The 26672-nt window shown below is 38.1% G+C and overlaps 1 protein-coding gene across 16 annotated transcripts in view; it reads right to left on the reverse strand.

Moving 5' to 3' along the window:
- LOC134205546 (tropomodulin-1) overlaps positions 1–26672 on the reverse strand; it is a 210870-nt gene that overhangs the window by 92540 nt on the left and 91658 nt on the right. Inside the window, exon 1 of one of the 16 annotated variants that reach the window (XM_062680857.1) lies at positions 17026–17619. The exons of the other annotated variants lie outside the window; for them this stretch is intronic. Coding sequence (XP_062536841.1) covers positions 17026–17061 — 36 coding nt within the window. The 5' untranslated portion in view covers positions 17062–17619. Of the gene's footprint in view, positions 1–17025; positions 17620–26672 lie in introns of those variants that run through there. 16 annotated transcript variants of the gene reach the window in all.

Here is a 26672-nt window from a genome sequence, read left to right on the forward strand (position 1 = left end):
AAACGTATTTGGAGCCGTTAGTTCATCACCCGTTTCTACCGATTTCACCAAACTTATTACCATTTGGCTGAAAATGTTATTCGACCAAACGACTCAAACAGCCGAAAATGACATTTGCGGAATGAGTCATAGAACCGAACATGATGCATCGTTTACGGCCAAATAATCTTTTCGTCCAAATGACTTTTTCGACAAAATGACCAGTTCGGCCAAACGGAATTTTCGGCCATATGTCTATTTATTTTTTCTTTGGGGAAAAAGGTCCATAATTTAGCGTTGATCGACCAAGGATCTGTGGCAACTTTGTTAAATGGAAAGCTGGTGAAAATGCTAAGTACAGACAAATGGTGTTCAGCAGGAAAAAGAAATTCTAAAAATGTGTGTTTCTACTAACAGCCATATCTTGTGGATCAAATCGTTTTGTCGATACTCGGTTGAGAAGTTGAAGCTTCCTACCCAACAAATGAATACGAAGCATGAGGAAGGCCTCTGGCCAACGTGGAAAGGAGTATTTAGCCTGAGTCTGAGTCATACCGAATAGATCGAATTGCTCCTACACGATTTGTGGCAAAGTCCAACTGATGTGGTAAGCCAAGCTCGTAGCAGCGCTATTGCTGAGTAGTATCAGCTCAGTAAAGTTAAGTTGTTGAATTAGAATGCTGATTAGTAGAGGTAATGCCTGAAGCACTGAAGCAGTCATAGGGCTTAATGGTGGGGAATGTTACCGCCGGTAAAACGAATATATGGTCCCGAAAGGGTTAACAGCATTGGCTGTAGATAAAGTTGCGAACGCACTCTTGTTTATCAATGTTTTTCTGTGTTTCTAAGAGAAAAACACAGGCGAATAAGCGCTATATTGTTTGTCAGCAAATAAGCAACGGTAAATTGAGGTGCAAGAAAATTGAACGAAGGAAATAGATTTCCGATCGAATCACTACTAACAGTGTCGTTAGTTGTTTTCCGTCTGCCGTAACATTGAAACTGTGACAGTGCAACACTGAGCGGTAGCAAGAACGCTACTCAAAACATAAACCAATCTTTTTCCTCCTTAAGGTGGAAGGCCATATCGTGATAATATATTTCGATAGTTTTGAACGAAGTTAATGCCTAGTTTTTAGCTGTTCCGTGTTATTTAGCTATTGTATATTGATATCATGCCTTTGTGTGCTTATTGTGATTGTGTTTGTGAATCAGACGATAATGGGAAAGGATCGAAATAAGCCATTTGGTCAAATACCACTTGGCCGAATAACACGCTAGGCCGAAAGTCATCTGGCCGAATCACATTTTGCTGAATAGGATGTTTGGCCACAACGAAGATTGGGCCAAAAACGGGTTGAACGAAAATGTCATTTGACCAAACTAACCATTAGGCCAAAAGGTCGTTTAATCGAAATAGTCGTTTGGCAGAAAAAGCAATTTGGCAGGATGGTTCATACGGTCAAACATGTCGTTTGGCCGAGCAGTAATTTGGCCGAAAAAGTCGAAAATGTAATTTGGCCGAAAATTTCGTTTGGCTGAAAATGTGTTTGGGCGAAGAGCCCGTTTGGTCAACATGGTCATTTGGCACAAAAGGCCTTTTGGCCGGAAATGTCGTTTGTCCGAACTGCTGCGTTTTAAGCTTTCATTAGAGCGGATTAGTTACGGACGGTCACACCATTTGGCCGAACCGATCATTTTTACTGACTCTCACTCACTTCGGAAGTGCGAAGTGAGAAATGAAAAATGTTCGCTCAAATGAGATTTTTAGTTGTATGATCTGCTCAGCAATCGACATTTACGTTCGTATGACCTGGTTGGACAAATGACCCTTTCTGTCAAACGATCATTGAGGCCGAACGACATTTTCAACCAAATGGCCTCCTCATTTTTCTGCTGTGAAAAGTGATAATTGAGAAGTTAGAAATTGAAAACAGGAAGTAAGAAAAGAGGAATAAGGAGTGTGAAATGAGACGTCTCACTTCTCACTCTTCGTTTCACACTTCTCACTGTGAAATATGAAAAGTTTGAAACTAGAAGTGAGAAATATGAAATGAAAAATCGCACTTTTTCCTTTTCACTGTGGAAAAAAAGAAGTGAGAAATGAGACGTCTCACTTTTCAATTATCAATAATTATTCACACTTTTCACATTCACTATTGTACAGTAAAACAACATTTTTGGCTAAACGATAGTATGATACCTTAGGCCAAACAAGATTTTCAGCCATATGACCTGTTCGGTCAAACGACATTTTCAGCCAAATGGTTCTTTTGACCGAATGACCATGTCAGCTAAATTATATGTTTGGTTTAAAGACTTATTGGCTAAACTTTTTTTTGACAAATGACCTGTTTGGACATACGCTATTTTCGGCCAAATGATCTTTTCAGCCGAACGACCATATCTGCCAAATGGCCCTTTCTACTAATGACAATTTCGGCCAAATTATCTATTCAGCCAATCAGCTTTTACGGTCAAATCAGTTGTTTGGCGAAACAACATCTTCTACCAAAAGGCCCTTTCTGTTCAACGACCCTTCCTGTTACGGTGAGTGAACAAAACGGGGATTTCGATCATTCAATTGATTGTGAACTTACGTAATTATTTTTTTTCTCACAAGGGGGAAATAATGGGCATATTTTTGGGCTTAGGTAATGTTTGTGTAACGTCTGGTTTTTAAATTCGATGAAACATTGTTTTCGCCGTAAGATTTTTTTCCCAAATCAGCCGATTTTTTTCAAAAAAATAGTTCTCAAAGTTTCATGCATTTTGGGTCCTTCGGCATCAAAAAACAAAAAAATTATTTCCCCCTTGTAAGAAAAAAAAGTTTTGATTAATAAATAAGCACCCCTCAAACATGTTCGATTTAGCTCAAATTTTGCATAGGGGGATATTTTTGTCTACGAAAACGTTTGCGCATCGTTCGGTGTTAAAATTCGATGGGAAAAAATTTCATCATCCGAAAAAAAATCCATTTCCCAAAAATGTTCGTTTTTTTCAATTTTTTTTGTTAAATTACATCAGATCTCGACGTTTTATGTATTTTTAAATCATTTGGCATCAAATACAAATATTCAATTTTCGACTTTTCCTTTTTCGTCCCCCTTGGGAAAATTGTTATGGGTATATATAAAATAATATGGGTAAAAATTGCTCAAATTTTGCATGGGTCATATTTTGGGGTAATGAAACTTGTGAGAAATGTGTTTTTTTTTAAATTCGAAATTCATTTTCATTGACACCCTTGGATTGGCCATATAGCCTGAACAAATGTCACTTTCGCAGAACACCCGGAACCTGTTACAAATTGGCCAGAGAGTCTTTCAGTCCGCAAAATGTATCTTTAATAAAGATCCTATATTCATCGTCTTGGGAAAACATGAATTTTGGCACCCATATATGCATGGTTCCAGATGATGCCAAAACCGGCCCCTCCTGGAAGACCCTTGGAACCTGCTATAAGGGTGGCAGTGGATACTATCATTCTGGAAATGTTTCTGTAATCATCGTCTTGCAAAGCCATGAAGTTAGATACTCATATTTGCATTATCCCGATCTGTTATCATTTCATCATGTTCCCGGAACCGTTTTAACAGCAATGCTCATATCTCTGCGTAGTTTTGATGGATTTTCGATCTACAGCCACCATTGATCGGCATATTAGTTCTAGTTCTTGGAGAAAGCATTAAACATGATGAAAGGAAACGTCATATAAAATGATAAGCAGTTGAAAAAAGGCATTTTGAATATACCCTCGGAGAACCCGGAAGATCTCCGGTGGCCAAGGACTAATCTCAGGTTTTCCAGAAGGTCCGCTTCGTATGGTCCCAGTTTTTTCAAAAACGGATTATGCTACGCAAAGTTATGCTGATTTGAATTTCGACATAATTTTACCTATCTCAACCTTTTTGTCTAACCCCTGTAGTTGAATCTGACTTGCGGTTCACGGCAGTGTAATGCTTAGAAATACACACAGGAATTAATGGAAATACAGAGAATTATCTCCCAAAATTGATATCCCTACTCAATGTACTTTCTTTCGGTACGCTCTTCAACGAACGAGAAAGCTATGTGGATTCATCTATTTCATTTTCTTGTATTCGCTACATTCCAAAATTATCGTAATTTTGCAACGGTAGAAAGCATTACAAGCTGACTTACAACCCATTGCTTAAACCTGATTTGAATACGGAATCATTTCTCCCTCTCGGAGCCTACAAAAATGTTTCAATTAAATTAGACATAAAAAAACATCGAACCTGACCACGTACATTTCTTTCTGAATGCTCCTATCCATACCAATTACTCTTTGGAACAAAAACATGTTGATTTCCCGCAGAATTGCTTTACAGAACACCAGCGAATAACCAACGGACCATGAACGACGGAAATCTTTACGCTCGGTGCTCAGCTGTTGCTAAATATTGCTTGTATTGAGTGCTTGTTAGGGTGCCTCCTCGTAATAAGTGAAAGACAATCCTAAAATGCCGATGAAACATATTGGGATAATTTTACATAAGAGATATTAATTTCTAATGAAAATGGTAGATATAACAGGTTCAGAAAAATAATGTGAAATGGCAATGAACTTCAAGATCGTGTAAAGGCTACCTTACACCTCGGGAAAATTTTCCGCCGGATTTTGGACCCCGTGCCTTTGAATGGGGCCTGGATTTTGATTTTCCGTGCCCAAATCCCGAAAACATAGCATATGCAAAAATGCATGGGGAAAAAAACCGCGGACCAAATTCCCGAGGTGTGAGGCTACCTTAAAGACAAGTTTTTTTTAACTTGAAAAACCATACGCTTGATTCTTTGCTTGGCTACAAATGTGTGCATCAAAATGAACGTAACATTGAGTTATGTAATTGGTATGATATCATAACCTATATGCAACAATATCTATGACAGAATTTTCAACATTGAGTATGCGGAACACCCTAGTGATTGATTTTGCCCGACCATAAGAACTTAACGGTTTTGTCTACACATACAACGCATCATCCGCATTTGCTGTGCACTTCACGTCCAATAGCACATTAACATGTCTACGGTTTGATTAGTGGAAACCGGCAGCCGGTGGACCCGGAGTTTCTGCAAAATTTGCATGTTTGGAATATTAAGGTGAGAGCACTTGCCGGTCATTTCAGAGAGTGCACTAGGACTAGAAATAGTTGTAGTGAAGGACTTTTCCACTACTACTGACCGGTTTGAGACTGTTGAGAGTAGTTTTTAACTGAAGGCTTGCAGAATTTGTTACCCAATTTACGAAATCGAATAATATCAGAAACCCTGAAATGGACTTACTTCATCCAGTGCAAACAACCCTGCACGCGGATGATAATAAACTTATATTGTCGATTGGATCAGCAATGAATGCAAGATGACAGCATTTCCTGATTTCACCTATTTTTGGTATGCGCAACCATGCACCATGTGAAATGTATCCAACGTTGTGTATTGGACCAGTTTTTAGGAGACCTCCTATGAACGTGTCAGCATGATCGTTCCATGAATAATTCGAGACTTGAACATGACATGAATTATATAAACATGCTCAAAAATGTCGCGCCTCAACAAACACACACATATGTATATATTGCAAAAATAATATTGCATAAACGAAGTACCGGACAAGCTAAAACCATCTGGATAAGATTCATAAGGTCTTATTTTATTTAATTGTTCAAGTTTTATCAAATAAATGAACAACATATTTTATTAGTAAGTATGTATCCAACCATTAAACCATGTTTCTTACAGTCGTTACAGCGGTATTCTAAGAAACTCAAAAGATAAAAAAGAAAGGATGGTATTGATTCGGCACAAGGAAGAAACAACAATGAAGCCGTACAACCGACAAAAGTAGTTGCCATATAACCGTCTTTCTTTACATAAGAAGCCCTTTTAACGTGCAATATTCTAGAAGACACATCACTGTCTGCCTGTCGTCATCCACAGAAAAAAAAAACTGGACCATTAAACTGATCGATCGAAACGCTCATCCTGCAGAAACATGCTTTTGCAGAATTCAAATTTTCATCTGCCGTATTTTACCCTATGTACTATTTCCGTCTGCAAAATAGAACCAAAAAATATAACCTACACGTCAATCATTTAGCGTCGGATTCTATTTATGACTCGAGCGTACCCAAGCTATCAGCACGTTGAGAACTCAAGCTTAGAATGTGCGTTCAATGTTCATTTCGAACGATCAATTAATCTTCTGACAACTGCCCAAGCGTCGGAGCCCGCTGAAAACAAAAAAAAACAACACTCTATCTGATCAGGGTCAAAGCGATCAACGCATTGGCTTGATGCTTGATGGCATTACCCAGCATTAGTAGAGTTACGTCTGTCCCACAAGCAATGGAACCGAAATGAAATAAGGAAAAATATACGAATGAGGCACAACGCAGATCAGAATCCGAATCAATCGATGATCAGCGATCCACAGGCGATCGCATTGCAACGCGAGCACAATTACACGTGCACTGTCCAATCAATCAATTGTTGTGGTACAACAATAGGGCCGCAAAGCTCTTTATGTTCGATTCGGTACCAATAATGTACCATTGCGATGTGCGAAGATCATACAAACGATCGGCTGCGCAAAGTATAATTGAGACCACAGACATTCCAGCAGTCATGTTCAATTTGATCAACTAGACCAGCCCTAACCCGGTTACTGGTTCCTGGTCAGGTACAATTAAATTCAAAGTGCGGAGTGGGTGCCGCCGAACTGATCTGTTTGAAATTAGGTCAAGGCATGGGATGTGTATAGGATCTATGTGCGAATTATAATGTTTAATATTTCGCATTATAGTGCTGTTTAAGATCATTTTATTTATACTATGAGTTTAATGTAGATAGGACATTAAGACTTACGTTTTATTTGATTAGTTAACATGTTGATGTGTCGAAATATAAGTCTTTGGACGTGGAATGGTTTTTTTGTGTCATGTTATAAGATAATATATGCTACAAAACAATAGAGATTTTGTCTAAGCGAGATTGAAATATGTATAAAAATCTTCTGGATAATTCACCTGCCAGTGGTGGTGCCTATCTCGTGTAAATAAAAAGGGAAAAGTCGTAAAACAAATTTATTATAAGATGACTTAGTACTGTCCCTTCTTCTTATTATTATTATTGGCATTACATCCCCACACTGGGACAGAGCCGCCTCGCAGCTTAGTGTTCATTGAGCACTTCCACAGTTATTAACTGCGAGGTTTCTTAGCCAAGTTACCATTTTTTGCATTCGTATATCATGATGCTAACACGATGATACTTTTATGCTCAGGGAAGTAAAGACAATTTTCAAACCGAAAATTTCCTGGACCGTCACCGGGAATCGAACCCAGCCACCCTCAGCATGGTCTTGCTTTGTAGCCGCGCGTCTTACCGCACGACTCAGGAGGGCCCCATCTGTCCCATCTGTAAGTATAAAACAGGTACGACGCTGCTGCTCTGTTTCAAACGCATTTTTCAGCTTGCCTTTCACTACTAGGTTCGCTAGTGTTTCAAAATAAAGGAAGAAGAACCACATTCCACAGCTAAGATGCCTATTTGTTTTGTGTTCCGAGTCTAGTACGAAACAATGGTGGTAAAATCCAGTGGTTGATGTAAATGGGATGGTACTAACTTGTCTTATGGCAGGTGAAGACAGCTGTTTTTCGTCCCATAGGATCCTTTAACAATCACTTAATCTGGATTTACGTCGTTGGAAATTCCTTCGGAAGTTTCACCAAAAGATCCGTCTGAATTTCTTACGGCGGTTTATCCAGGGATTCCTCTGGGAATTTTTCTAAGAACTCCTCCGCAAGATCCTGAGAGATACTTTCACCGATCTCTCTAGAAATTTATCTAAGAAATTTTTCTGAAAATTTTTGAGAATTTTTCTCGAAATACCTCACAGATGTTCCTTCAAAGATTTTTCCAGGAAAATTTCCGGGAAATTTCACAGAAGATTTTCAGGAGGAATTATCGGGTGAATTTGTTGGTAGTACTAGGAGGACTTTTATATCAAGGTTTTTTTTGCGGAGTGAAGCTTCGGAGGAGTTCATGGGGGAGTTTTTAAAGTGATTCCCGGAGGATTTTCTCGAGTGGTTCGTGGTGGAATTTCTTATGCAATTCGTGAGGGAGTTTCTGATCAGGTTTATGAAGAAAATTCCGTGGAAATTCCTAAAAAAAGTTCCCAAGGTAATTCCTGTTTGATGTTCTCATCGATTAAAGACGAAAAAAGACAACACAATATTTTGCCAGGCTGTCCGGACGTTTCAGTCGATTTACTGACCTTTGACCATCTTCTGCGGCCACCAAAAACACATATATTTAAAAAAAAAGAGAGAAAGGCAAAAACACATAAAATTTTACAAAATAATCAGATACAATCTTCCGGTCACTTTTTAACTAATTTCATATCCTTTAATCCTAATGTAAAATGTTTCTGCAGTCAGTCTCGTGTAGCTTTTGCTTATTTTGTCAAGTATTCTGTTTTTTTTTTCAAAGTCAAAAATGTGTCCCTCTTCTATAGTTTGCTTTGCTAAACCTGTACCGGCAATGCTTTTTGTTCTAACATTGTATATATCCTGGTCCAGACGTTTATATAAGAACTGGTCAGTCGATGTACGATTTTTCACATGCACCGCATGGTATGTCATACACTAAATTTGTATTTTTGTTTTTAGGTAGTACGCCTTTAGTTTTCGTAAATAAATCATCTTTAATTTTATTAATCGTTTTTTAAGCTACTTTGTACTCATGTTGTCTTAAATATTTCGACAGTTTTCTCTTAGTCATTTAATCTACGGTATAGTTACAAAAGGGGCCCTCCTTAGCCGTGCGGTAAGGCGCGCGGCTACAAAGCAAGACCATGCTGAGGGTGGCTGGGTTCGATTCCTGGTGAAGGTCTAGGCAATTTTCGGATTGGAAATTGTCTCGACTTCCCTGGGCATAAAAGTATCATCGTGCTAGCCTCATGATATACGAATGCAAAAATGGTAACCTGGCTTAGAAACCTCGCAGTTAATAACTGTGGAAGTGCTTAATGAACACTAAGCTGCGAGGCGGCTCTGTCCCAGTGTGGGGATGTAATGCCAATAAGAAGAAGAAGATAGTTACAAAATTGCTTTTTGTGCTCTGTCTATTTTTGTTTTGTTATGAGTTTTACATATTATGTTACTTCTCCCTAACTACTTTTTCCACGGGTAATTATTATTCCCAAAGATTTGTTTAACGATGTTTAACGTGTTTTCTCGGTACTCAGCGTGTGTTAATTTCAATGCCCTGTCAATTAAAGCATAGCAGCTGTTTTTTTGTGCACAAAAGGGCTCACGGATGCGTAATTCAAATATCTGCCATCCTTATCTTTTGGAACCACTCTGTTGTTATTTTATTGTTCTAACGTCCTAAAATCATGTCAAGGAATTTCAGTTTGCCATCACATTCATTTTCTATTGTAAACTGAAGTCGTTTATGAAAACTGTTAAATTCATTCAAACCCTTTTCCACATTCTCCGCTCTCGTAGCTAGCAGGCAGTCATCGAAATATCGTTTTCGCCGAAAAATGATCAACCTGCAATTTCGCGGTGATCGATCCATTGCAAACATCATGTAATTCCTGTAGGAATTTAAATTGCAATTTTTGATAAGAATTTTGGGGAAAACTTCAAGGAATGCATGGGGGAATATCCGTAGGACTCCAGACTTTCCAATGAATTCGTGAAAAAATTTCCCGAGTTATTTCTGTCGGAATTCCTGTGGAATTTCCGGAACAATTGTTCTGAAAAGATCCTGAATGGGATTTCATGGGACAGTCAATGTGGAAGGTAAGAAGATTGGAGATAAATGTTGCGTTAGAGGCATCACGACGAATTCTCAAGAGATCCAGTTGAATCAGGGTTCACCTATCTTCATATCTAGGAAGATATAGAGGATCGTTCCAAGGCAGATGCCTCAAAGCAAACCGAACGAACTTTTTCTGCACTGCCTCTATTCGTTGAATTCCATTCTGGTAGTAAGGGACCCAAACGGATGATACATACTCGATGGTAGAACGTACCAGCGAACACATTAAATGCTTGAACTAAACTCCGGAACAATTATCCCTCGAACTTCTGGTGGAATTTTTGGAGGAATTTCCGTAGGAATTTATGGGAGAGTTCCCAAAGGAATTATGAGGGAGGTTTCCGGTTGGTATCTAAGATAATTTTTGGCTGGATCCCGGGGGGAATTTATCGAGTAATTTCCGGAGGGGTTTCTGAGGGATCTGCTGAAAGTATTTCTGGCTGAATTTCTAGAGGAATTGCTGAGAGAATTTCAGGAAGAGATCATGGAGGAAATTCCGGAGAAATCCCTCGGGAAGTTTCCGGAGGATCTTCTGGGATAGTTTTTGAAGAATTTGTTTTGTATTCCTGGCAGCTTAAATTGTCGAGACTGCTCCCGAACAGACATTTTGCCTCTACTAGTACCAATACTTAAGAACTAGTCTATGTTGACCACTTGAACACTATTTGTTTAAGTATTGTAGTAGCTAGCAGAATCTCAAACTTTCTGTTTTCATACAGATTTCTCTTTTTCCCTTTCCTAAAGTCGTATTTACTTTATCTGTCAATAATAAGCCAGATAAATAATGGAAGCTTTAAACGCACAACAAACGTTTTTCGAAGATTCAACTATAAAATTAGTAAATTAGAGTTTCTTGGAGCCGACATTCAGTATCTTATAGCAGTCTATGTTGACAACGGGTGGAACTGATGATGATGATGATGGTCCCGCCACATACCCCTACAAAGGTTTGAGCTAGACGATTTATCTTTAAGATATTTAATTGTGATCAATTTAATCAGATTTTGCAAAACAATAAGCGATCCGATTATTTTCACAGATATAACCACCTCCGAGAAACACTTCTTGAATTGAGGATAAAATGAGAGATATTCTGTATTTACACCAACATTATTTAAATTCAAGTTCTGTTACAATAAATCAACATATTAAATTAAAATCTTCCCTTATTTGTAGCGGCCAAAAAAGTAATTTGCAGAAATGTTATCAAGTTATCAATTGCAGTAATGTCTGGTGTTACAAGTTTCAGTAGTGCGTTGGATTTTCATCGATTGTTTTTCGGCGATTCACGGCGATCGATCCATTGTAAACAAGTTTCAGTAGTTCAAATGATATGTTTGAAACATTGATACTGGGGTCGCTTTTTACGCGGATAGATTTTGTCAATTTCCCGGTCTACCTAAATTTGCGCATCTTTTTAAATATGACCTGATTTTAAGCGATTAAAAGCGACTTCAGTGTACTGCTAGTTTGGTCGAATGTTTCGTTCGATGTAATTTTGTCTGACCTCGTTTAATTCACTTATCACTTATCAATTTATCTGTCTTTCAATATTAAATTTTCCATGCGTTGTTCAGTTCAAGTCAATACACATTGTAGATTATGTTGCGTCAACTGTTAGTTCATTGCCACCATTTCATTTGTCTATCACTAATCTCCAAGTGTCACCTCCAGCTACACTTAGATGAAAAACCTAGTTTAAAGGCAAGCTCCGCTTTAGAGATAAGCAAAGGTGAAGAAATTTGCCCTAAATTATCTAATTGTCTTATAGTCTTACAAGCAAGCGTTACATAACTTCAATTTCATAGATGAGTCGTGGTCAGCTATAAGATTCACTTTTTGGTGGAAAAATAAACCTTCATCACGCCTATTCCTTATCTGTTATTAAAAATTATGAAAAATGAAGCCGCTGTAAGATTGTTTGTGGTATATTTTCATAATGGCTCTTTAAGCTGAGGCATAACTGTTAAGACAGATGCCAGTTTTGAAAAAATGTTTACCCAGTGAATCCAACAGTCAATTCCTTTCTAATATCGATAAACTTTATCACATTTTATACCAAGCCACCAATAAGCATCCCTAGACTGCCCATGGTCGCATATTTGTAACATTTGCATTTTGGTTGACCTTGTAAATCTTTTCTCAATCCTCCCCACAAACTCAATCATTTCCAGCTTACCACAGATAAGCAAGATAGTAAAGCCTATTTTACTGTTGCGGGATTAGATGCAGTGAATTGAGCTTTCTGAACGATTCACAGGCTTTTTACAAAATGAACAAATATGCGAGTGCTACAAATATAAAGATGGTTTAGAAATTTCTGCTGAGGTTTCCGGAATTGACAGGAAGATTCTTCAGAGGATTTCTGAAAGAATTTCCGGAGGGGTTTCAGGAAAAATAAATGAAAAGATGCCTGGAAGAATTTCTGGCGGAGTTTCTGGAGAAATTTTTGAAAGTAAATTACAGCGAAACACTTGGGAATTTACAGAGTTCTTGGAGAAATTTCTGGAGGATTTTTTGAGGGAATCTGTTGAAAAATTTTGGTGTGAATAAAAAAGAAACTTGGAAGGATTCCCAGATAAGTTTTTGAGAGAATTTTCTGAGAATTTTTTTTCTGAAGGATTTCCGGAGTAATACCTGGGGAAATTTTTGGAGGACTACCTAGAAAAAAATCCGGAAGGTTTTCTTCAGGCGGGTGCTAAGCTGTCAAATGTGTGTTGTCTCCAATAAGGCGAATGCCGACGGCACCAACACTACGCCGCAGTCTATGAAAAATAAACACTGCAGTGAGTGAGAATGTTCTGAAACGCACAATGTTCGGATAATACAAGAAACAACTGTTTCTGCTCAGCACAGCGTTTTCTCTACCAACAAACATTGGAAGGCGAATTCTCGCTAAAGCAAGCATTTCCTGTGAAAACCACGGTATGTATCCGACAGAATAGGCTTTCCTCTAGCAGATAATGGAATAAGTTTTGGAGAAAAACGCTTGCATTGTACGGAATTCATAAAACAATGTTTGTTTACAAAATAAGTTACGCCCAAATCGCAAATCAGTCCCGAATTATTTATCTGCATGTTTCGCGTAAGGAATAAAGAGAAAACATTACATTTTTACGGATTTGGTGTATTTTTGTTCGTGGCAATCTTTAATTTAATATGTGCTTTCGACACCACTATCTCTTGTAAAAACGGTAAACAATACAAATTTTCACAAATACCAAGACAATTTATGATAGTATATGAGTATATGAGTAAGAGGGTACTGTCATACTTTCCAAACTCCATATGCAAAAAAAAATCCGTTGTCACCCCTCTTGGAGAATTTTCGATGGGGTGCCTGAGGGAATATCTCGCAGAGTTCTTGGGGCAACTCAAAGAGGAATTCCTGGGTTATGGAAGTTCTTTGGAGTGTGTATCATAAAAAAATCATGGGTGAACTATTGAAAGGGTTCCTGAGGAAATTTCCAGAAGAGTTCCACGGTAATTTTCCGGAGCAATGCCAGAGGAAATTTTCGCAGCGGAGACGAGCCAGCCTCGGGCTGAAAGTCTCCTTAATAAAGTCAATAAAAAAAAAAAAAAAAAATTTCGCATAAATTCCTAAATGAATTTCTAGTTAGATTGTGAGGTGAATATCCGAAGTAATTCTTGTAGGAGTTAAATGAAATAAATCTGGACAATAAATTCCTAAAGAGAACATTATTTTCAAGATGATTTCATGAAGGAACTCCTGGGCAATTTTCCAGGGAAATTCGTAGAAGAATTTTCATATCACATTGACTGCCGTAATACGCATGACTGTCCCATGTACATAAGGATCCCAGCTATCAGTGGATAAATATGCGTATGACGGCAGTTGAGCGATGCAAAGGAAAATTCCTGAAGGACTTTTCATGGGACTTATAGCACATATCTGCGTGAATTCCTGGATGATTTTTTTTAAAGACATTCTCAAAGGGTATCCCTTTGAGTTCCTGAAGGAATTTTCGAAAGAGCTCCTAGAAGAACTAGCAGGACCATTTTCAAATCTTCGACGGAAGTTTGAGACTTATTGTGCGAATTTCTGGAAGATTTTATGAAATATTCTTGAAGAAGTTTTTCTTCTAGAACTGTACTGCTCAAAATCGCATATTTGTCCCATATAAATAGAAAATCCAGCAAACATGAGACTGATATGCGATCATAGGCAGTTTATGTATTGACAAACAATATTATTTTAATGTAGGTATAACATAAGTACACGTCACGCCGATCCACGCCGCGGCCGCTGATTGTTAGCGACGTGACGCCGCCACGCCGCCGCCGACAATATTTCAATCGGTCTGCTGCTTTAGTCGAATGAATTGTTAAACTGAATTGACATTTTTAATCCGATCAAAGATTACTTCAATAATTCGGCGTTAAACTCACACGATGAATATTGTGTGAAAGGAGTCAAAGAATTGTAAAACAGAAGAATATATAGTTTCTGGATATACGACCTACTTCGCAGAATCGGTGGTAGGTCATTTGGTAAAAGGCCGTATGGCATAAAAGTCGTTTGGTATAAAGGTCGTTTGGCATAATAGTTATGTAATCACTAATTTTAGAAATAATGCAATATACGCTCAGTTCTTAAAAGTTATTGTCGCTTTTATATCATAAGAGACATGCTGTTTTTTAGTTGTTAATCAATCATTGCTCGAAGGCATTGATAGTCTGCAAGGTAATGCATTCCTTCGGTTCAAAGCTAGGGAAGATATTATTCCTTCTTCTCGGCAGAAGGCAAAAGACGATATGGATCCTTCATTCAATTCAGGTGTTTGCTCTGTTTAAGGTAAGGGATATGATCCCTTTCCTACTTGCTTGGCAGAGAGGGAAGAGGAGAGATTTGTTTTCTTTTTTCAATTTGGGTATTTATTTCATTTGCTTGGTTTTAGGCAAGGGGAGATATAATCCCTTCTTTAATAGACGCATTTGCCCAGTCGAGGGCAAGAGATGATTACAATTCCTTCTTTAAATTCGCTCATTAGTTCGGATTGAGGAGCAGCAAGTAAAAGAAGATATGAATCTTATTCCATTTCAGGTATTTGGTTGGTTTGAGGAAAGGGCAAGTATGATCATTTTTTATATCAGGCATTTGCTAGACTGAACCATTCTTTCGAAGGACGCATTTTCCCGGCAGAAGACAAGTGAGGATATGAGTCGTTTCTTTTCAATCCACGAATTTGTTCGGATTCTTTAAATTCAGGCATTTGCACGGTTTAAAGAATGATCAGATATGAACATTTTTCGACAGGTCCGAAATAGGCTCGGCTTGTGGCAAAGGATGATTCAAACCCTTCTTTAAAAAGAAGAATTTTCCCGGAAACAAGCAAAAAAGGATGTGACTCCTTCTTTCAATTAACGTATTTGATCGGTGGCGAAGTGGCCCATGATTTGACTAGATGGCGCTTGACACACAGAGGTTGTGTAATAGGTGTCAATGTGGTGCATGACATGGACAAGTGCAACAAGGTGGTGCAAATTTCGAAGAATTTTCCGAGAAACTCCCGAAGAACTTCCTGAATGAATTCCAAAGAACTTGTCAAAAAACTCCATAGATTTGTAGAAATTGAAAAAAATGAGTTCGCATCATACAGCTTCATTGTATTCACCAAAATCTTCACGTTTTTGCCTTTCTCGTACACTAAGTGTACGTAAAGGCTGAAATATTGCTTCAAAAACAAAATTTTGATATGAGGCCCGGAGGGCCGATTTTCATATACCGATCGACTCAGCTCGACGAATTGAGGTGATGTCTGTATGTGTGTATGTATGTATGTGTGTGTGTATGTGTGTATGTGTACAAATTTTGTAGACACACTTTTTGGAACTTAGCATTATCCGATTTATTCGCAACAAGTTGCATTCGACGGGGAATGCGGTCCCATTCTTTGCTATTGAAAATTGGCTCGATCGGACATTGCATTTCGGAATTATTGAAAAACCATTGTTTTTTCCCAAGGGTCCCCCCTTGGAAAAAAAAAATTCAAAACCGAAAAAAAATTTTTTTTCCGAAAACGGTGGCAATACATTTTAACTAAAGCAAAAACATGCAAAATGATCGAAAAAATGTGATCTATTCTCCTAAAGAGCTTTTTTGACCTTTCTAATGTGATTCTTTCAATATATTTTATAATGCACGAGAAAGGCATCATCACTGCTAGGTGGATTAATCTGGGTTTTTTATTCTATATCTGAGGTGGACACCAATCATTCGCATTTTTTTCGAATAACAAAATTGAATTGGAGGCCCATGGTTTCCTACAAAAACAAACTTTTTTTCGATTGGATAAACTTTTTATAGAAATCATGATCGGGCCCTCCTTAGCCTAGCATTAAGATTCGCGGCTAGAAAGCAAGACCATGCTGCGACCATGGGCTGATCTTTGGTGGGTCACGGAGGACCAACCTAGATTCATACTCAAGTATGAATTCTAATTGAAAAATCTCTACCAGCTTTTTTACTCGTATTTAAATAATATATGTCAAAACCAGTTTCGCAAAGCGAAGATAGTTATTTATTTCCAAAGATCAGCCCACGACCCCTCTGGGGTCGTAAGTTAGTAAGTATTTAGAATGAAATCATATAACTTGCGTTCAAACATTTGGTATGAAATGTCACATCTAATAACAATTAGCTTTGATTGCGTTTTTGTCATGTTTTTTATATCTACTCCAAATATAGAGATCCTTTCTGAAAAAGTCAAAACCGTGAGTAAAATAGAAAAATAATAATAACTAATATATTGAAGGAGGTGAAAGAATGTTCGAAACGATCGCAAATTATTTGTATATCATTTATGATTCTGAGTCATCATGTTGCCTTGAAACATATTTCAACCGGTATCCACCCAGCAAAGTTAATTTGACGACCCATTGAAACTGTTCTAACTTTCCTGGCAGCTCTGCCAATAACATGCGCCAACCTACTGTGTATGTATTATTATTCCTTTTTTTCCACTTTGACAGGTATGACTTCATACAAGAAAAGTAATCAAGCAATACTCGAATCTTCCAGTGAGGCATTGACAAAAATTATCAATTAACACCCCAGTGTGACAAGTGGATGGCTGCAACGGCCGTTCAATTGACAATTTATGACCATATATAATCATTATTTAAACAGACGAATGGCGATGTTCTCCAGAATAAGAGGATTTTATTTACCATGTTTGAAGTATCGATTTTTATATCTTCCGTCATCGGGCAATCTTCTGCGTCCGGGTTGATTTAGTCAGAATACGGTAAAACAACAAATAAAAATATTTTTCTTAACACTTTAAAACTCCTCGATAATATGAGGCTGTATCACTGTCGACTTCAATATTTTGGGGCTGGGTCGCACGATATTTTCCCTTATTAAAATGACACAAACTACACAGTGACCTCAGCCACTAACACAGGAACAAGCAGACACAAATTTAATACGGCGATGACACTTTGACACTGCGTTTCTTCTAATGCCAAGATGCGCTAAATGGAATAAAAGCTGGGTGATATCGCCCAAGGCTAAAAAGCGTAACCACGGAGCACTGTCGACTTCGATTGACAGATAAACACTGACAGAAGCACAGGCTACGTAAATTGTTTGCAGCTATCTGAAGAGGTAGTTCGATGCTTCAAGCCACCACTGACTGCTGTGCACTATATCGCGAAAACTATCCACGGTAGAAGGTACAGAGAAAAACAAAACCTTTGGATAACCGATCGACCGACCGACGGATAACGACGACCACTACTTACTGCTATGAAGCTGAATGTGGATGGCTCTTCAAACCGATTCACTGCGATTCCACAACCACTTTGCGATTAAAGCAAAGCATAGAGCTATTCGCGGTTCACCCATTCAATACGATTGCAGCAGCAATGCTGCCTACAAATGTGGGGTTTCTTGTACAAGTGTCGTGTACTGGAGCCTTATCACCAATACAGTTTTGTTGAGGCTGTGGGCTATCCACCAACTCTTAAATACAAGAGTTAACTAATTTTAATGTTAAAGTTTCACTTAAAAATATGTTTAATCATGAAGAAAAATAATACTCAGAATGTCATTTTGCAAATTATATAAACAATGAAAAGTATGATACGTATCGAACAGAACCGATTTGTGTACCATGGGTGGACAATCGGCCAACGAGTGATTATTTGAATAGACCGGTAGAACATCGATCGTTGAGTAATCTCGAGTGTTATATCTGTTTGTCTGTGGGCTGGGCAAGTCAGTGATTTATCGTAAAACATTTCTGCATTTTCATTTCTTTCCAAATTGACGAAGGTATTCATAGATAAACACATTGTATCTATAGATAAACAAAATTGTGCTTAGGAAGTTGAAAATTCTGTATAGAACGTTCAGAAACATTTGAATAGTAAAATTTAAAGATTTTAGCTTTTGCACATAAATATCGAAGGACGAGCCCATTCCCAGATCGCGACTAGCGAAACCGGTGGCAGCAAAACACAATCAATGTGCATACGGTGCCTTCGTTTGTCGTTCCCCACCCTGTCTGTTGCCTGCTGGCAAATCATGCAGTCTTGCCGCTATAGCGGTACTTTATGCTGTTCTATGTTAGTGGATGTGTTTATGTTATGTTTTCATGCTCGTTTCAATACTTCTACACCCGTCAGTCTGCAGGGGTGCTTTACTTACACTACAATTCATGGCACGGTGTGTTTTCAACATATGTACTCAATGAACATTCGGAATCGTGCAGATGATGTGGAGGTGTGCGTTGGGAGGTACAGATGAACGGTTTATGGAACGTTCAGAAATAATGTCATGAATAACTGATTATTTATAACAGAAGATGGACCACGTATAATAGTTATTTGTGAATGACCTGCAAAAAGCGAAGTCGACAAAGGACTGCGTTTTTCTTTACCATACGGAATTAATATGCTCTTTTGAATCAAGCAGAAGTATGGCAAAAATTGATTCATTTCCTTGAGAATCGGAATGGAATCGTTTTCCTGTATATGTAGGTATGTGAATATTTGTTGTAAACATTTCTGAATGGCCACTGCGAAAGATTCGTAAATTATCTTTTACATGATCGATCTACCTATGTGGCTTGTAATAATGTGTTTTGCTGGCGGCGTATTAGATCTTTGCTTATTTTCTGTCTTCCAGGGGAATGAAGCCCGTTGTGTCAGGTCTGGTTACTATTCCACTCGACACTACAATTAGACATGTGCACTTTGAGCAGCACAGAGCCTATAGACTTAGCTTTTTACAGAAGTTCGACAGAGCTCACAGTCATACACCACTCCATACAATACAACACATGGTGGGAGCTCATCAAGCCTCAGGATATGCTCTGTGAACCGAATCCTGTTTCTCTTCTACTCCTGGTTTGCCAGGGAACGAGGGCCCTCTCAGTTTTCATTTCTATATACTAGAGTGGGGCATCATGGTTCTTTTCTTCAATTGAATGATTTTTCGAAACCATTCGAAGTTCCAAACAACGGGGCATAATCTTTCAAATAAAGACAAAACAACTGGGCATAATTCAGGCATCCTCACTTTCCGCATATGGTTTGAAGTTTGTATGGAAAATAGTATTGGAAAACGTAAGTAGCACGTGCATTTCTGAATAGCGGCTCGCGTGAGAATGTGCTAAAACACTCAAACTGAAATGCCGAATAGGGGAAAGGGGGGCAATATGCCCTAGCTAAGCAAACACTGCTTTATTGTCTTATTTGTAACGCTATTCATGGGTATTTTTACATTATGCATCAGTTGAACAAGATAGCTAGTTGATGCCATTCAAAAATTGTCAAAAATCTCAATCATATTGATAATATTTACATTGCAAAAAAGTGGTGATATTCTGTTGCCGGAAAACTCATGAGGCAAAACGCCTTTTAGCTGGCAGCTCCTAGAGAACAAAGCACCACGCGTCGGCGAATCAGCATTCTGGTATGGATAGTGCGTGGAGACGCAAGTACATTGTAGGTTAGCGCCACTAGGGTGTTTTGCCTAGCCAAAATGTAAGATGTTTCTTCAAAGTGAGGAAATTTTCGGTTTCGACTTTCCCATACACTATTTTGAAACTTTTTTCGCCTAACCTACAAAATTTTAGATCTAGTTTTGCTACGAACATCTGAATGACGGTAAATATGAAGGAATCCATCACTTCCAGAAAAAGATATTTTAGTTACAAGATAAAGATTGTCGCTTCGGTTCCCTTTGTTCTGCTGTCCGAAACATGTGAGGTACTAAACTGTCAAATTGTATGTATTTTTCCTTCATTGACATTTAGATCCCCTATCCTCGCCAGCAAAACATGTCCCGGACAGCGACGACAGCGACAATCTTTATCTTGTAACTAAATTATGTTTTCTTCCAGGGCCACAGATTTGTCTATAAACCCGTCACGCGGGGAAGGCGATATTTCGTAGTGCGTAACGGGGTAAATCTGGTCAAATCGGCAGGCTCAGTGGTTATGAAGCTGACAATATGACGTCTTGAAAGCCATGAATGGCGATGAGAGGCTCTCTTGCTTAGGAGATGTCAAGTCAACTGCAATCGTAGGACGCAGAAGAGTGAACTGATTCTTAATCTGAATGCTGCTCGGAAGAGTTCTATGTGTAAAAAGTTGTCTGAGGAGAAACTATGCCCAGTAAAGCATTTTCATTATTTTTTTATTATTTGTATTTGTATTTGATTACCTCCATGGGATATCCTAGAGTCTACATGAAAATTACGCTTATGAACTAAAAAAATATTACACTATGCCGTGAATCCTGTTCTTAGAAATGTTACTTGACTAATGTGACCAGACGTCCCGCGTTTTGCGGTACGCTGCATTTTTCAACTTCGTTTTACAAATTTATTACAATTCATACAGCCTTACAAATGTTTTTCAAATTTTTTTGGGCCAAAATCTATGCGAAATGCACTTTTGGAGGATCCAGTTTCAAGCCAGTGACACAATCCAGATAGGCGTCCCGCGTTTGCTGGTCACATTATACTTGACAAATTGAAGTCGAAAAAATGATAATTAGCATTAAATATAACACACATAGCTCTAATTCCTTAGCCGTGCGGTAAGACGCGCGGCTACAAAGCAAGACCTTGCTGAGGGTGGCTGGGTTCGATTCCAGGTGCCGGTCTAGGCAATTTTCGGATTGGAAATTGTCTCGACTTCCCTGGGCATAAAAGTATCATCATTCTAGCCTCATGATATACGAATGCAAAAATGGTAACCTGGCTCGAAACCTTGCAGTTAATAATTGTGGAAGTGCTTAATGAGAAGAGAACACTAAGCTGCGAGGCGGCTCTGTGTGGGAGTGTAATGCCAATAAGAAGAAGCAGAAGCTCTAATTCAGGCCTGCCCAGCCTTTTCAACCCACGGGCCAATTCTCAAATTTAACGGGCCAGAAAATATTCGGTAGTTACATAATTTTTACATGGATTTAAAGTAATCAATGTTATTTTTTATTTTTCCAGAATGGACTAAAACTAAACAAGATTTTACTGTGTTTTGATTACAAGTTTAATGGGAAACATGGTATTGTTGGCTACTCTGCAATAACCGACGGATATTGATTTTCTTGATCGGTTACCGAAATTCACAAGCAGAATTCCAAGTTTGTACGGCTTTAATTTTTGAAGAGAGCTGTTCACACAGAAATGTGTTTCCGAAGAGAGAAAATATCTTATGGAAGATATTTCTTTTTGGAATTTAGATTTGAGCCCATCATTGCATTGGAGGTTAATAATCTTCTTTTGAAACAATTCTATTACATTATTCACATCAGTTAACGGTATTGAAAAAATGGAAATTTCGTTGCTGTGTTCTCGAAAATGAGCGAAGAGAACACAAAATTCCAGTCGAAGGGCTTCGATATTACCATCAACTGTATCAGTGCCAAAGTGTTAATTTTGTTGTATAATAAAAGTTCGATGTGTCGATCGTTGCTTTGTAGCTTCATGTTCAAGTTATCGAGATGTTTGGTGATATCTATACTAGAAACCTAAGTCAGCTCGAGCATTTGTTTTCTTTTGATAAAATAGTGCGACAAGAAAAAAGCTCTCAAGCATGGTACCACGGCTTATTCAACGAATTTCCCAATAATACAGCAAATCACCGTAATATGCTTCCATTGATTGAGTTCCCTCGCGATGATAAAATTGATTGTTTTAATGACAGGCGTCAAAACTACAATGCTATTGATCGTTTTCACTCATAGACTCTCATAGGAGAGTCTAAGCTCCTTCAGGTCAATTTTCCTCAGGTCTTTTCCGGTAGTCATTCCACTCATTGGGATCAAAGCTGTAAATTCTTCTGTGATTTGAGGATAAAGACAGTTACATGTGCCATGTTTTTCACACCAATATTTCCATCGATTACGAAGAAGTAGAATCTGAAGTAGTCTTCAAATCTTCCGCAAGAACCTTTACTCTTCATCATGTACCGCGACAAACTAATGCTACTGAAGGAGACTTTTTCATTAGTGCATAATATGCATATGATGTTGACAACTGAAGATACACATTCCTTAAAAAGTTCAACGTCCTGGAATGTTTTTTTTTCTTGCATCCCTGAATCACCTGGAATGGTTTAAACAAACAGCAAAACTAGCCAAATGAACTACAATATTCGAATTCGTGTTTGCCCGAATGCAGAAATTTTGTTGATTCGATTATCCACTCTTTCACCAATAATTTGAATCAATAAAAGTTGCGGACCGATTCTGAAGTTTTTTTTTTTTCACACGCTGCGGGCCACAAAAAATCACCGTACTTTGGGCAGCCCTGCTATAATTGGTCCGTTTTGTCCGTAATCTGTGCGATGAGGCTCAAGCCGTTAAACGTTCACATTCCTAAAAGTTCTTCGAAGAACGTTAAAATTTATTCTATATTTGGCGCATCAATTTCTCTTTTCATGATTTTGGCTACGAATATAGCCCTCGACATATTCCTCATTTTTTCGAGACTCTCTACTCTCAGACACTGGCACCGTTCAAGATAAGGAGGGAGTTTATTAGGATTGTTCCATGGTAAACCTCTCAAGGCAAATGGCAAAAAAATCTTCTAAACTGCTTCAAATCTTTTGATCCAGTGATCCAGATAAGGGAAGTGGGGTTCCATACAACTGCTGAAGATTCCAGTAATAATCGCACCAATCTGTAGAAAATTGATTTCAGACAAAAGGGATCTTTAAACACCTTTGCAAATTTGAACATCAGGCTAAGATTGCGATTAGTTTCTGCCAGAGTTCTCGAGTAGTGCTCGGTATTCTAGGAGAACGCCTGAATCCTAAACAGCAGATACTCTCTGCAACGGTTTGTCCTTCATACTTTCTACTGAAAGATATGATCTGCTTTCTACTAAAAGATATGATTATTTATTTCGTAACGCTGATTATCAATGCATTGCGGTTGCACCAGTCTTCGAACAAATACACCATTCGTTATAACTCTCTGCTGCGTTGATTGATCTCACAACTAGGAAGATCTTTAGATCGTCAGCATATTGTAATCTGTATTCACGGGGTACACACTCAGTTTTTATTTCTGCAGCTAGGCAAAAATCCGTACAGCCATGCGCCAACAAAATAAATAATTGATATTCCGGTAAAAATAGCGTTTGTTAGCTGATTTCGGAAAATTATTTGCTGATTATGAGCAATTTTGACAGAAATCTTGGCAAAAAACATGTTTGCTGGGGAACGGCTGTGCGATTCTCGGTAAAAGTTCAGCATTTTGCTGAGATCCCGGTAGGGGTGGTGGGGGTAAATTGGACACCCTAAGAACTGCTGCTGTTTATCAAGTGGCTATCGAGAAATTGCATTGTTCAATGCAGGTGTGTCGAAGCTTATCTTAATGGGTAACATAGCCTGTTGTGAAAACAGTTTGAAAAAATATTTAAATATGTTATTTTCAACATTTAAAATTAGTCCAAAAAAGTTCAATTTTGTTTTGGGCGGGGTAAAATGGTCAGGCGGTGGGGTAAAGTGAACAATATTGTAAATAAAGCAAATAAGTTGATCAAAATATTTTAAATCAAATACATATTCTTAATAATATTCAAAATGTTACCTGACAGGTATAAACCCTTCGATTTATCACAGACAAGCAGACGTACCGGGCTTGGTCAAAATGATAGTGCGGGATTTTTTTTTCAATATTCAATTGACCATTGCTCAGTGAAATATTACCAGGTTCCTTTGATTTTAGCATGGTTCGGCAGGAAATTCATCTTGTTTTGAAAAACGGGTTAAAAATCATGCTCCATGCCAAAAAATGCTAGATTTTGTGCGCCTATATTATTAAAATGGATGAAATGTTGGCCCATGTTACACTATTTTACAGAAACTAGAGCTTTTACTGAGTTGATTGATATATGGATATCACAGATCGGATGACAAACATCTGAGGTATGAATGTTTCCATGAACGAGGTGTGTGGTATGGAAATATTCGCTCAGGATTGTCGAAATTGTACGAAAATGTGTGTATGGAGCGTAAATGACCAGATCCCCCTTTTTTCACCCCCTGATTGGTGATCCCATTGTCAACCGAACCGATAAAGGTTGAAATTTGAGCTAGTTTATCTCCATTTCTCTGTCAGAACATTGCTCACTTTACCCCCAGGCAACATGACCAATTTACCCCCACAGCTACATGTTTTTCAAATATCACCTAAACTAAGAAAAAAGTTAAAAAACTATCTTCCATCAACCAGTTCCGCTTCATAGCAAGCAAAATGAACGATGTGAACGATATTTTGGTTTAGAACTACTAACTCAGAGTTTTCATGGCTTAAATGCAACAGTGCCAAAATTACATCAAACTAGTATTTTGCGAAAGCGGGCAGAATTTTGCTAAAATCTAGCTGTTAAATAGATATTTCATGATTTGAAATAGCTCGGAGAGCATGAAATGCTTAATTTATGATGTATCATGGACAGAGCCGTAGCGTGGACTCCCAGCGCCCTTGGCGAATATGTTTTTGAGCGCCCCTTACTTTTATGCTTGGGATATTTTTGAAATTTTTGAACTTTTTTTGCTTGGTGGATTTGCTAAATGTTTGCTCTATGAATTCCTTAAGTCGCATGTATTCCAATAAAAAGGAAGCAAGAATTATTTAAAAAAAACCCTGATTAATCCACCTAGCGGTGATGGTGCCTTTCTCGTGCATTATAAAAATAGTATTTTGGCCAATACTCTTGAGCCCATAGTCCGATCTGACCAATTTTCAATAAGAAACAATGGGAGAGCATTCTGCGTCGAATACAATTTGTTGCGAGTAAATCGGTTAAGGCTAATTGCCTGAAAAATGAGTGACATTTTTTTACTATTTTTTTCTATAAAAAAGTGGTATTTTGGCCATAACTTCCGAGCCCATAGTCCGATCTGACCAATTTTCAATAGGAAACAATGGTAGAGTATCCTGCATCGAATGCAACATGTGCGAGTAAATCGGTTAAGGATAAGTACCTAAAAATGAGTGACATTTTTTTTTGGGTGCACACACACACACACACACACACACACACACACACACACACACACACACACACACACACACACACACACACACACACACAGACATCAATTCGTCGAGCTGAGTCGATCGGTATATAACACTATGGGTCTCCGGGCCTTCTATAAAAAGTTTGTTTTTGGAGCGATCATATAGCCTTTACCGTATACTTAGTATACGAGAATGGCAAAAATCTAAAAATTTTGACGATTTTGTGAAAGATTAAATAAACCTACGCAAATAAAAAAAAACTAGGTCCAATAGTGCGTGTGTCGCCGACAAACAAATCTAGACTTATACTTATTGTGAATTCATGCATTAGTGGATCAAGCTAGACCAATTAACCTCAGTCGCTTAGGTTGCCGGTCAGTGGATGGGTCACTATCGGACGTAGTCACATCAAGAAGAACCCTATTTTGGAGTGCATTGAATAACCTTCGGGATCACCATTAGACCATGAATCGTCATTATTAATGAAGAAAAAACCAAATCTAGAGTGACTTGGTCGGTGGTGGTTTGAAAGGCCCTCAAATGAAATTCAACTTTGGTAGAAGGTAGAATTGGTAGAAGGTAGGAATAGTGATTGGACCAAATCGTATCAAGAAAACGCCGGACTTATTCGGATCAAGATATATTAATTTCTGGCATATCGGTAACTTGGTGCATTGGTATTGACATGGTAAGGTCAATAAATTTCAACTTTGAAGTGGATCAGTTGCTATCATTACTGAAATACCTTGATGCAGATTCTCGTATACAGTCTTTAGATAAGTGCCTCGTTTGAAGTTTCACCAGATTTTATAGACCTAAAAAATGAATTCAAAATTTCATCGAATTTTTAACGGCTATTCTTGTTTGTTCATCATCATATAAGTGTATAGTTTGAAGGTATCGAATATGTCACTGGATCACATGCCATCGTTAAGGTCCGTGTTTGAACCTCAAATAGTTTGCCTGCATACAATGAGATAATGTATCTCAAATTCATACAAACTCCCTATCACTACTTCGTAGTATCTAGTATTGAAAACGGCTTAGATTTCTTAGTCAAGAACAAAAAATATACGCGTTTTTTACAGTCTGCTCTGTGTTTCGCCTTTTGCGTATTGAAGTCCTCATCTAGGGCTTCATCCCCAGAAGCTTGTTCCATTCTTCTTTTCTCTATTTCCTGTTCCTTTTTTTCACTTCCTTTTCCATCAGTGAGGATGCTTCCTGATCCAACGTTCTGATATCTATATCAGTTAATAACGGAAAAGAATCTGAAAATCTTTGAACCGGTGAATTTGAGAATAGTTTTGAGTAAATAGTTTTTTTTGCATGGT

Source organism: Armigeres subalbatus, chromosome 1, assembly GCF_024139115.2.
Source record: "Armigeres subalbatus isolate Guangzhou_Male chromosome 1, GZ_Asu_2, whole genome shotgun sequence".
NCBI classification, from domain to species: domain Eukaryota; kingdom Metazoa; phylum Arthropoda; class Insecta; order Diptera; family Culicidae; genus Armigeres; species Armigeres subalbatus.